We start from the raw sequence: 13912 nt of genomic DNA on the forward strand, positions 1-13912 counted from the left end.
GAACATCAAATGTAGTCTTATTGCTATAGAGATGGTGCTTAATGTATGGACAATATATTACAAGGACCTCTTAATTTCATCTCAATCCAATATTTAATACTAATTGTGTTTGTTCATTCCCCACTCTACAAAATTCCTGTTTACATTCTATTGTGATCAAAGGAATTTTGCTATTTTCAGGTTTCTGGGTGGTCCCTTTAGAGTTGCTTTGAGCTGGGAACACAACAGCTGTTTAACAGACCAATATGAAAACAAGTGATATTAAATAATACACACAATCCTGTATGGATCCAGCTGAAATCATAAAGAGCTCTGACAGAAACGAAGCGATAAAAATTCCACCACAGTTAGGTCAGGGACACTGATGTGGTTTATTATTTTATTATTATTATTAATTCTTGCAGGAAGCAGGGGAACTTTGAGCTTTGAGCAGCACAAATGCGTAGGTCCAGCCTTATCACACCACATCACAGAGACAAATTCAGATTTTTGGTTTAAGACAAGAAAATAACTAAAAGTTATGACAGGAAAACCTTCATCAGTTCTCCATGGAATGAAATGAGAGTTCTGATTTGTCACATGTGTGACTGCAATCAAATCAATGCAGCACAAATTTCAAAAAATTCATTCTACTTGGTCACTACCATCTCCAACAATTCAAGAAATATATGAAAGCATTTAAGAAAAGTTTTTTAAAATGTAAGAACTGGAGCAATCATTTGACTGGTATCTGGTTTCAATGGCATTACTAGATATTAAGTCTAATTTGGGTACAGAAAAAAACAACTGTCTCACAAAGCAGAATTTAAAAAGTGTAGAAAAATGTCAGTGTACATAAAGACAAAACAAGACTGTGGACCACAATGTAACAAGACTTTGCAAACTGGGAAGATTTATTCTGGAGTGGAATTAAAGCCCTTGAGGTGCTCCTGCTGCTGCCAATTTCAGGGATGCCTTTTGTATCAGAAAGCTCAGGGAAAACACTGCTACTTGCACACACCCAAAAAGGAATCCTGTGTTGAAATACCCTGTCCCAACATTTAGCTACTTTCAGGATTAGCAGCCTAAATATTTTTGGTGATTTGGAAGTAAAATAAATTAAAAAAAAACACCCTATAAACAAAATAATACTGCAGTTTAACAAAATGACTCCTCATTATTTCTCGTATTTCACTTAAATATTTTTATCTCAGGGCAAAAACTGAATTTGAAGGTGTGTCCACATGGGTGTGTCAACCAGCTTAGAAATGGTGGGGGGGGAAAGAACCTGAGCTGTTTTAGGGCTCTTTCCTCACATACAGAGTTAGTGATGGTTAAAGTTACTGTGTGCATAACAAAAACAAATGTTTATACTTGATCTTTGTCATTTAGCTGTGACATTAAACACCAGAAGCTGTGATTACAAATGAACCAACCTTTTCCAAGGATTCACTCTGCAAGTCTTCTAAACTACTGGACTTTTTTTTCTGTGGAGCCCTTAAAAAAGGCACAGGCAAAGAAGAAGCAGTCAATAAAACACGGTTTGTTTGCATCTCACCACTGTCTTGTGAATAAGACATATAATGTCTGCATGAAACATAGCTCAGAATTAAGACATTTATTTATTTTATTGTGCTTTTAGTCTGAAAATCATGGCATTGAGAACAGAAGGCAGAAAGAGCAACAAGGCATCCTCTGGCCAGCAGTGAAAGGCAGCCAGGTCCAGTGGGCAGCTGCAGCCTTGTTACTCTAGATGATTTTAGGAACTCTTAACAAGCACAGCAATAACTCTCTGAGAGCAATGTGTAACCTTTAGGGATTTTAGAAAGGGAGATTGTTTCACATTTTGATGAAAGTTACTTATTCTTACCTATTTGTGACTTCCAAAGAGTCTTCCTGCTGAGAGGTTAAATTACTTGAAGGTACTGGACTGCTTCCACTTTAAATAGAAATAAATTTATATATAAATATATTAAAATATTATATATAGACATAAATATGAAAACATATTTTATATAAATAAATATAAACACAAATATATATAGCATAACAGAATATATAGTATATATTTTTCATATATATTTATAATATTAATATTTTCATTCTATATAATATTAATATACTACTATATTCATTATAATATGAATATATTAATTCATAGTCAAAATATATATTATATAAATATATAATGTATGAGATATAAAAATGCTGAATTATTCCTATAATTTAAAACTTAAACATCTGAGCATTGCCAACATCCACAACAAGCAGAGCTTTCAGAAGTGCCCCAAACTGCAGCAAAGCCAAGAACAGTCAAGAGAAGATGCCAACAGTTAAACAGTCTAAATAATACAATTTAGCACCACAGGAGAGAGAAAGGTCTTGCCTGATTTCCATGTTTTTGTGTGGCACTGGAGGGAGCACAGCTGGTGACAACTCTCCTGCAGAGGCCTGGGGAAGACACAAGAGTTTCAATACTGTGGCTTTGGTGTCTTCTGCTGAATCTGCTGTGCCCATATGAATAAAAACAAAAATTCTGCCAGGGCTGAACCCTCACCCACATTACTACAGAGAAACCAACAGCAAAAAATCATCTGTGCAGCAGAACCTGCTTGTAGAACACCTGTACCTCTGTTTTCAGTAATTCCCCTTGAGAGTTATTCAGAAGATTCCACTTCATTAAAGTTGCCTCAAGTTCCTCTTCACAGCCACCAGAGACAGGAGAGCCTGAAAGCATTGGAGAGTAGGAAGGGAGAGAAACAGGAAAAGCTTGCTCTCTGCAGTATCAGCTCAGCAATCCAGAGCATCATGGCTTGCTCCTTGCTTCTTTTTATTTATTTACTTAATGAATGTTCACAGAGAGATTTACTCTCATTCTCTATTTTGTGTATTAATTACATTCACTCTCATTCCAAATGTTTGTGTGTTAAACACAAGTTTCCATTCTGCCATGCAAGGCCTAAAAATATTGTTATTGCTTGTTAATGTGACGGTGTGCATGGAACAAAACTGTCCTTTCAGAAGGTCAAGTGTCCCAGATTCGATCTAGTGCTGAAAATTATGGTGGCAACTTAAAATGAGACAGTCCTAAAGCCCATTCCACTTCCTACACTGTATAGGAGAAATGGGACACAGATTTATTTCCCTCCCCTCCTCAGATTTTGAAGTTAAAACCACAGAACTGTGTGCAGCAAAGCAATGTGGGTTTTCAGTTTTGCCTTTTGTCAGTTGTCAGGGTTTTCCTCAGTGGAAGGAAAATGAGTTCTCCCTCTCTGGGATCATTTTATGCTGCGAAACATGGCTGGTGGTCACAGGTCAAAATGGTCACAGGACACAGCACATAAACTAAAAATAAAAGCAGGAAATTATTCCCAAGCCATTTTACCATGAGCTGCAATCATGATGTCCTTGACCCTCCTGTACTGGCTTAGCAGTAGTGTCAGCTCCTCTATCCGACGGTCCTGTGGAAAACATGAAATGAATTAAATTACATTTAAAATCTTTCCTTTTTAACTGCAGAAACACTGTACTACATCTCTGTGATTTTAATGAAAACAGGCTCAGTCCTTCACATGCCTCGTAAGGAATGTTTTTTGCCTTTGTGCACAATATTTGCTGGACAATGTGAAATTATAGTTGTAAGGAAACCAGAGGAGTTTGACATTACAGCTTTTTTTGAGAAATAAATGTTATGAGCTACATTAATGATCTCCAGAACTAATGTTTCCCTGTCTGGATTCCCTACTTGCTAAAGGAACTTTTCAGGGATGCAAATTATTGTCTATGTGATCATACATGGGCATGCCAGCATCCAGAAAAATCCCATGGCTTGATTTGTTACCACAAAAATGACAGTCTCCTGAAGAATGAATCCCCTTTCTCATTTAGTCCTTACAGAAAGTGTGTTATTTGGAACACTTCAGAGATTCAAAACCATAATTTCATTCTTAGCACATAGAACAAGGATTATTTTCTCACCTTTTCTTCATTTGCAGCCAATAATGTCTCCATTCCTATCTTCAACCTCTGAACTTCTTGGTCTGAAAATGTTTTAAAATGTTGTAAGAGAAATAAGGCTTGTTCTGTATACTGTAAATAGATGTTTTGTGATACTTTCCCTGTGTTTTTACTAATAACCAAAACTATGTCAGTGGGGTGGCCATATCTACATTTAGTGTAGATTTTTACAGAAGCTGAACTATAAAAAGTATTACACAACACAAACATCATGGTTTTGCTTACAAAAGACTGCATAACACTATTTTTAACTATGACAATCAAGCAATGGAAAAGAAAAAACCACAGAAGCTCATTTTGCAAAAAAGATGACAGTGTGTTTGCTGTTATGTTCTTAAGGAAATAATTTAAAGTAGGATTGAAAATATATTCCATCTGAGAAGTAGCTAAAGTACATTCAAGAATTTGGGAATGAAAAATAAGAAAAACCTGCTTTGATAGAAGGAAATTCTGTAAAATGTTACTTACTTAAATGTGTCAGTATGGGCAACTTGGTTTTAAATCTACATCAGGAGCTAATGGAGAATTTCCTCACACACAACTTAGTGATAGAGGTTAACCAGTGATGTTAAAATCAAGTCAATTAAAACACCCTCTCTGAAACTGATGAGGTTGTCAATCACATTTAACTTTGCTGAACCAAGTCTCTCATTTTTCCCTACAACAATAGTCCCAGCAAACCTTCCTGAGTAAACCAAGTGTGATGGAGACAGAAACTGAGATAGTTCCTGTGTTGTAACTCCCACCTCCAGCTATTCATGCTTTGACATTACACCAGACACCACTGTTCCCAAAAAACCATGAAAACAGATGCAGGAAGGGAGAGAGGGGAAAGAAAATCAACATTGCCAAAGAGCATCTGTGAAAAAAGGTTTTACAAATGAAAGTTGAACACACAATGTCATAGCTAAACTATTTGAAAAAGCTGCAATTAGTTTTTATTGCAGGGATTCTGGAAAGTGCACGCCTTGCAATGAGTAAGTTTAAAAGATGTACATGAACCTCACAGGTGTTTTCTCAAAGAAGAGACACAGGACATGCACAGGCAAAGCCAAATCAAAAACTAAAGCCAGCAGGCAGTGGGCAAGCAACTGGGAGACTTTTTAAAAAAAATCAGTCCTACTAATTTCTTTTTATAAATGTTAGACTTCAAAAAGGACTGGTGTCAAGGTAGATTTAGGCACACTAAAGCAAATTTTACTTACAGTATTCATTAACATCATCAAGTATGGGGACATTTATTCAGACTTTAAAAAAAAATGCAATGATTTTTTTGATGCAGTGATTTAAAAAATAAAAAAGCCTAAATCCTCCCCTCCAAAGAGAAAGGCTTTCAATTAAAGCTGTCTTTTCTGTTATTAAATGGGGTTTACATACGTGCAAATAAAAGCGAGCAATTGTTACGTTTTGGCTCTGTTAACCTTGCCAACATCCCTTTGAAGTCCAACAATTTGATTTGTGCACCTCTGACCTTTATTTCTGCAGTGAAATCTCCCTGAGCAGGGAAAGGAGCTGTCTGCTTGCTGCAGGCAGTGAAAGCAGCATCTCGTGTGTGTTACAATTAGACAGCCAAGTCTAAACAAACACGGAATTATTGCTGCAGGAGGCATCTGAGTTAACATTGGTGTGAAAGGAACAGTGAGGTAAAGCCGAAAGGGAATTGCAAGGCTTACGTTTTTCTTTTAGCCTTCTCCTATAAACTTCCTCTACGATGGGAAGTGGTGAGAGTCAAGTAAAGTATGTAGAAAAAGCACACATTAGATCAATCCTGCAATTTAATTAGGATATGCATTCTAGCATTCTACAAGTACATTCACATCATTTTTCAACTTCATTTGAGAAGACCACCTGAAATTCTGATCGATCAGTAATTTTTGTTTGGTTGGTTGTTTCTAGAAGGATTGTTACTGTTTCCATTCAAATACAGTCTAAGTGCTTTCCTTGAACAGAGCCCACAGATTTTGTAGAGGGTTTGATTCTTCTGCCACTGGAATCAAGGACAGTTTCACCACACTGCTAGAACCTGAACGCTGCTGAGCTCTAAATTTACTGTCATACCACTATCTTTCCTTTGAAATAGCCTAAATGATTTGGGAATCTCACAGAAGATACATATTTCTATTAGTAGAAGGGTTCCTCTACCAAGCACTGCTGTTAGACAAACTAATTTTCTGGTTAGACATGCAGCTCTCTACATGCACAAGCGCTGCAGCTGGGTGAGATCACCACAAGGAGATGTTAAGTCACTCTGTTGGAATGAACCAGAGCAGGTTCCTGGGGAGCCCTGGGCAGGGGGAAGCACAGCACATGGAAATTCACATCCCAGCCAGGGCAGTGTTGGGAAGCCTCAGTTAGCACCCACAGAAGCTGTTAGAGCAGCAAAGCTGATGCCCTGTGCTGAACTGCACACAAACACTCCTGCATGGCTGGTGCTGCAGAGGAAAAATTCCATATTCTAATTCCCTAATTCCATATTCCATTCCCTAATTCCATATTCCATTCCCTAATTCCATATTCTCCTGGCCCAGCAGTTGGCAAGAGCCCCAGGGAGGGAATATTTCAGAGCTGTGGCACCACTGGTTGAGACCAAAGGCTAAACAAACTGGTTTGTCATTCCATTGACCTGTGTCAACAGAGACAAACAGAAACCCGCAATATCACCTGCCCAGGCTGGCAGGGACACTGAAAATGCAAACCTTTCATGGGACAGGGAGCCTGAATGAGACACAGCCATGAAGAAAGGAAGCAATGACTCTTTTAGGATGTTTGGTCATTGAAACATTAGGCTTAGCTACTACCACGACCCTTTTTTCCCCTTGTAAACCAGAAACTGGTTTCAAAGAAATTTTCAAGGTATACCTGAAAAATAAACTACTATGAGTCTTTACAATTACAAATAAAACACCAACAGAAAAAGTTTCAGAGTCCCGAGGATACTTATTTCAATTTGTGCTGCTTCTAGACTGGAATGGAATTTCACACATTAAAGGCCTCTCCTCTACCAGAACACAGAATGAATTGACATTGCTTACATTGCTTTTCCTCCCATAATAAACTTTAAGTCCATCCTTGCATTTCTTTGAATCTCTTTGCAACCCAGTGTCCAAGCTGCTACCAAAGCAAACTTAAAGTAGGGTTCTGAATTTTTAATTTTGTTTTCCCTCCTCTTACCTCTTTCTGCCACTTCAGTGTATGAGGAGGTCCTGGAGAGCTGACTCTGCAAACGTTCTATCTCTGCATCTTTGAGAGCCAGCTGCTCCTGGAGCTGGGCTATCTCAGCCTGGAAAAGAGCACAGCAAAGTCAGAATAACTTCCCCACCCACTGTCTGTGAGTCTTTCCCAGGAAGGAGGAGATGTCTGAGTGAGGCTGTGATTGAGGTCAGTTATCAGCTTGGGATATTTCACAAACACCAGGACAACTGTACATGTTTATGCTGCTATTGCTATTAGAGAAGCTCAATTTTCCCCATGCAATTAGCTCTTGGAGAAGGCAGACAAACATTTCCAAGGATTTATGTAGGTAAGGAAACTCTGGAAAGCTCTCAATGCTACAAAGTTGGTACAACAACAACAACCAACAATCATCCAACAACCACCCAACAACCACCACCCACCAACAACTACTACTACTACTACAGGAAACTCAAACTTTGCATGGAGACCTCTAAAAGATAGCAAAGGATTTTTAAACAGATACTGGTGGTTTTTTATTTTATTTATGATCTATTTTATTATTTATTTTTATTTTTAATCCTAGTTCCTACCTATTAGTATAAGTGAGAATCTATTAATACTGAGCCTTCTCTGCAAGACAACAAAATTATTTTTTCTCAAAACAGCAAATAGGGTTGAAGGAAAGCACGGTCCCACCACACATATGCAACAGAATCCCATATTCATTTACATTTACTGGAGTTTTAGGGCTGCCACCCGATTTGCATGGAAAACCCCACATGAAAAAGCTCAAGAAGACAGAGGGAGAAGAATTCTGTGATTGCTCAGCTTGAAATGCTGTGATTCTAATCTGGTTTTTGTATTTATGAGAAAAACTGCCGGCAGCATATTTTGGTAAGTCAGCGGTTTGATAAGGTTTTCTTCAGAGGTCTCAAAATCATTGTGTGTCAACATTCTACATTTCCCCTGCAAAGGCACACAAAGCTTCCTTGCAGATGAAGGACAAAAGGAAAAAAAAAAAAAAGGGGTGGGGAAAAAGGGAAGAAAAAAGCAAAGAAAAAGGACAAAAAAACCCCATGACCAGTTTATCAAAATAAAATAAAGCAGGAAAGATGCAAACCACCAAAGGACATTATCCAAACAGGGAGAAACATGGATTAATAAACACATAAACTTATTTTCACCAGGAAGCAAGCAGCTGGATTGCAGGATAACATCACTGCTCTGCCTAAAATTCCATGTGGAATAGAAGAATCTGCCTTGCTGCATCTCTGAAGGGCTCCTACACTTCCCAATGACTAATATGCTTTTTATATCCAGCCATGGATTTATTCCAATCTCTCATCTAAGAAGCTGGAACAACAGGAAGACAAAAGCCTGCAGACCTCTTAATACCACATCTGGATTTGGCTCCCCTGGTCTACTCAGCCTCAGAGCTCTTTCAAAGGCTCTCTTTTCCCTTAATATCTAATTCTTGTCATCTCTAATTATTTTTATGCTTCCTCTCTCTTTCTTTTCACTTCTCTTTCTTTCCAGTCCTGCACCTTCTCTCCCTCAGTGGGTCTTATGATTCTTTTTTCCAATTTTTCCTCTGCTCCTACTTTTTCCATAATGTCTGTCTTGGCAGCTGGCCACACACTGCTTGAGAAAATATTTTCCCAAAGGCTGTTCATCTCCACTATGTCAGAGAAAACATCTTCACGGATTGAAGAACTATTATCTTAATGAGAAAAAAAGACATGGCAGCAACATTCTGTTATTCATCCAAGAATTCTCAAAAGAAAGAAATGCTAATACAAATAATAGCTGTTTGTCATGTCTGGATCAAGCTATCAAGCACTGAATAGAAAATTCAGTTTAGTAATTTTGAAATGTTTCTCCAAGATTCAACCACAAGTCAAGAGTCAACCATTCATATCAACAGGGATTATTACACAAATGAAAGGAGATGTGATTGCAGCACAAGAAGGAAAAATTGTAGGGTGCTTTTAATCCAGTGGAAAAGGGCTAAAAATTCAAACTAGAAAAAACAGTAAGAATGTTCCACTAGAAAAATTAATTCCTGGGGAAAATGATTAAATGTTTGACATGTCAAGTTTCTCCAGATTATGATCCAACAGCTATGTAGGACTTAAGGTCACCAAAAGTGTAAGGCAGCTGTGCAGTGTGATGTACACAAAGTCAAAGCAGATGATCTAATGGTGTATTTTGGGCTTAATGTCTGTGAAAACAAATTCCATAGTAAGCAAACACCCAACAAACTTTGCATGCCTCTTCAGGAAAGTACATCCCACAGAGGCTTGTCACCATTACACAGATCAAGGCTAGGAGGCCTTCAGAGAGGCATTTTCTCTGAGCAACTCTTTGCAAGTCAAAATGCCTTTTGTGGTTTCCTAAAATAAGAACTGCAAGAAGGACCAGACTGAAAACTGCATGGAGGGAGCAAAAGGCACAAAGAAAGCTACACCACCTTCAAACTAAGATATTGATTCCAAAGGTGGTTAAAGAAAACTTGACTTCACAGCTACCCTGCACAAGCTAAATGCCAGATAAGTAGATATTGATGAGAAATGGAGCATATCCCCTCCCAGCTGATACATGCCTGTCATTGGAAAATGCCAGGGATTGTGCTTACTTTGGTTGCTTTCAATTTCCACTCGTACTGATTTCTTTCGTTCTCCAGTTCTTCCACTTTAATTTTGAGGTGTCTGAGTTCCTGTAGCAAACCCTGCAGAGGAAGAAGGAAATTAAAGGCAAGGTTTTTCAGGCAGATATTAATTTTTCCCCATCCTGAATTACAGATCATGCATGAACCACACAGTATTCAACATTGAACTGCCACACTAAAAACTGTGACCTGCTCTAGGAAGCTGTCCCTTAAATGTCCCTTTTCCCAGTCCTTGATAGAATTGTATCTTACTCGCTAAAAGACAATATTATTAAAACCTTGATGGAGCTCTAACAAGACAAAATGTCTTAAAATGAACTGAGGAAAGGAACAGTTTGGAGGAGTAACCCAATTTTAGACTCCTGTGCAGTACATACATTAAGCACCACACTAACATCTTGGATTACACGAAGATTTATTTGGAATGACTTCTAGATTTGATTCTTAGATTATTTCTCTAACCTAAAGCCTGTAGTTCCAATAGTCCATTAAGCAGATCTGCACAAAAACAAGCCCAGAAACAACAGCACTATTTTCAAAATATGTGTAACACAGAGGATGGTTATTTTTATAATATAAACCTATGAGAGAAATTACTGAAAAATCCCCTCAAAATACAAGAAGATTACTTATGAGTTCTGGGCATGCAAATTTTAACCAAAGAAATGTGGCAACAACCTGATTTGAAATCAAGTATTAAAATGTTTCTTTCTAGGTGTACTAGCATCATTCCACCTTCAGTGATATGAAGCCATTTATGCAAAGTACCTTTTGTTTTGCCATGTGACACATGTTTCATCAAACACAACCAGGATCTGTTATGTAAATTCTGGTACCTGCTAATGGCAGGGAATAAACAAAACTGTGATGGATTTTCTATTTTAAAAGTACCAGCAGATGATTTTTATTATGTCTCTTTTAATTAGAAAAAGAAAGGGTACATATCAGAGAATCTTAGCTGAGATTATTTGATATCTGTGTTAAGCTTTTAAGATGTCCAGGAATCAATAATCTGTGTTCAGAGGAATGGTTAGGCCACACCATCAAGCACAGCTGGGGTGGCATCATCATGAGCAAAAGCAGCAAACTACAAACCATGCCAGCATGCTGCACAAAATCAGACAAATCTCAACCCCTAAATCCAAAAAAAACCCACACCACACCAGCACTGCAGACTTACAAGTGAAATGGAAACTGTGAAAAATCTGAAAGGGGTTTTACAGATTTCTGTGCTTTAGCAGATCAATGGTGACCAAATTTGTCCCAGTAATTGGGGTGGAGAGCCTGGGGTGAGATTTATTTTTTTTTTCTGGTCATTTTTTTATGGCACTCTCACTCTTTGCTAATGAAAGCCACAGAGATTAATGCCAAAACATTCCCAAGGCAGCTCTGGTTAGTGGAATTTAGTTTCTGCAGGAGGGAGAAGAGGCAATACAGAGGCTTCTGCCAAGGGGAGCTTCTCGTACTTCACACCGAGAGCAATTCTTCTGGCCCAGGGGCTCTACTGATCTTGCACCACTTTGAGCACCATTAGGGGTCAAGTCTGCTTTCCTATCTTGAGACTTTCTTTCTTGGATCCTACTATTAATTTCCAGCTGCAGTCTACACATCTGCTCCTGTAGGTCACTGATCAGGTTCACTACTGACTGAAAACAGGGGAGGAAAGGGAGAAAAAAAAAAGACAAAAAAAATACAGGTGAGAAAAAAAAAATGATGCAAAGAATACATTTCTACAGTTGCAGCACAAAGAAATATGTGAAGCACATCAAAGGCAAACTAAAAAAAGACAGATTATGTGTTTCCTTTCTGATAAAGTTGATGTAAATGAGTATAAACCTGGAATATTGCACAAAGCCACAGTTTACATGGAACAGAATCTATGTTCCAGACTAATTCATGATTCTGACTCTGAAGTTAAGATCAGAAACTTTTTTTGGAAAGTTTCACAGTCATGTGAGGGATCATTTGGAACATATTATAATATGCTGGCTCAGAGGCAGACTTCTGCTGAAATGGGACTTGATTGCATTCATTTACCCTTCCAAATCACCCAGTAGGAAGAAACTGCAAAGTGCTCAGCTGGGGCCATAGCCTGCTCTTTGATAATTTATACACAGAATAATAATATACCAGCAAAGTAATTCTGTTTCCAGGTCTAGCACGAGGCAGAAAAATAACTCCATTACGTCTCTCTCTGTCTGGGCAGGATCTTGAGTTGGGGGAGTTAAGCAACAGATGCAGGAGAAATCAGGAGAATAACACAGAAGAAAAAGTAATTATTTGAAAGTGCACCAGTCTGCTGGTCAGATTCTTGGATTTGTGTGTATCAGTGATACACACACACAAAAATCCAGCTTAGAAAGCAAACCAAAGTATGAAAATCTATATGATATGTCACCTAAATTCCCCAACTCTGTAGCAAATAGCACTGAGCATTTTTTCAGGCATCATGAGTCTGAAGTGCCTTTCTCTTAGCTTTCATGGACACTAGTAACATAAGTTTTGTGGTTTCTCAATCTTCTCAGATGGAACAAATTTGAGGAGTTTGATCCATCTTCCAAAGGAGAGAAAAAGATTTCAGTGGACAGAACAACAGATGACGTGGCAAACAATTTTTTTTATTATTTTCTTTATTAGAGTTGCCAACAATCCTCCTGTAACCTCAACTCTGCAGTAAAATCAGGAGTCTTAGAGCTAGGGAACAGCAAGGACAGGGCGGTAACAGCATCCACAGTTAACTTTAAACATCCACAAAGATTCACCTAACTCCTACAAAAGAGTTCCACACATTTGAGTATTTCCTAGCTCGCTGTTTAAGATGAAATTCAGAAAAGCCCCATTACATACATTTTACTTTATACATATTATGCTCAATCAGGATCATAATGTCTGATGCTCATCCACTTTCACCCAGCAAACCTTTAATGGACATAAATGAGGATTAGGTTTGGTTTTTGTTTTACCATCCTCTCCACAATCAGGAGAGCAGCACCAGCTGGGGATGGGGACTGGGCAGGACACACATCCAAATCCCTTGTTCTCTTCACAGAGAAAAGCAAGGCACAATTATTCCCAAAGATTTCTGAGATTCACATTCTCTGAACCTCAGAGAAAGAGAAAACACAATTCCTATCACTCACTGTACCTGTGCTGTACCAAAGTAGAATGCAATATAGAGATTGTTTGTCCAAAGTGAAGATGTTTTGTTTCCTCAGGGCCAACTCTGTGTGTGTGTGTCAGCTGAGAGTCACAAGGTTCAGTACAGAGTGAGCAGTTGTGTGCAGAGTGAATGCTTAACAGATTCAGTTTAGATAAGATGTATAGAGAATAGTATAACAAAGTCATTAATTAACCTTCTAGTATCCATAGAGTCCTCCTCATCATTCTCTCCCTGTTGTTGGAGTCGCCTTTGATTTACAATAGAAACCCTTATCCCAGGGGAACTCCAGCTGTGACTTCCCAATTGTTTCAGTTTCAAGGTAGAACAGGCCTTTTTGAGGCTCTTTCCCAGCATGAACATCCATCAACACTAACTACACCACCTTGGTTCAGATGAGACAGCACACCAGGCTCCCCAGAGGGAGTCAGTGCCTCACTGACTCAGGTTTCTTTGGAATTGCAAGTAGCTTCGCACTAGATCTTTAATTCAGAAGCTGCAAGAGCCACAAAATACTTGACAGCAGCTTACAGCCAAACCCAAAGACTTATCCCATGCTACAAAAAGGAAGAAGCAGGACAGACAGAAAGTCTCTTCTGTCCACGTTCAGGTAGAGCAGACATCTGGGCAGCCACAAATCTTATGACAATGCTGCTTCCTCATACCTTGCTACATTAAGAAAAACACATTTTCAAAATTTCTGAGGCTTCTCAGGTAAGAGAAAAGCCACACAGCCCCTTCAGGTGAGAGTCCAGAAACCTTCACAGCATTACTGTGTCAAAAGTAGGACTTCATTCCCCAGAAAAGGAATTAAAGTGACAAAGCCAGGAGTGAGATAGTTCATGTACAAGCAGCTATTCTCCTGGCCCACCTGTAATATATACATAAATAAGTGGCACTTTATATTTAGTATGTAC

The 13912-nt window shown here is 38.5% G+C and overlaps 1 protein-coding gene across 1 annotated transcript in view; it reads right to left on the bottom strand.

Annotated features, from left to right (window-relative positions):
- PPFIBP2 (PPFIA binding protein 2) overlaps window positions 1-13912 on the bottom strand; it is a 93096-nt gene that overhangs the window by 14006 nt on the left and 65178 nt on the right. The window contains exons 7-14 of the mRNA XM_054283603.1: window positions 9806-9898; window positions 7168-7276; window positions 3958-4019; window positions 3365-3440; window positions 2609-2706; window positions 2366-2430; window positions 1850-1918; window positions 1416-1476 (exon numbers count right to left, since the gene is read on the bottom strand). Of these exons, the coding sequence (XP_054139578.1) occupies window positions 1416-1476; window positions 1850-1918; window positions 2366-2430; window positions 2609-2706; window positions 3365-3440; window positions 3958-4019; window positions 7168-7276; window positions 9806-9898 (633 nt within the window). The remainder of the gene's footprint in view (window positions 1-1415; window positions 1477-1849; window positions 1919-2365; window positions 2431-2608; window positions 2707-3364; window positions 3441-3957; window positions 4020-7167; window positions 7277-9805; window positions 9899-13912) is intronic.

Source organism: Melozone crissalis, unplaced genomic scaffold, assembly GCF_028551555.1.
Source record: "Melozone crissalis strain CALT ecotype California unplaced genomic scaffold, PUWL_Pcris_2 ptg000038l_1, whole genome shotgun sequence".
In the NCBI taxonomy this organism is placed as follows: Eukaryota; Metazoa; Chordata; class Aves; order Passeriformes; family Passerellidae; genus Melozone; species Melozone crissalis.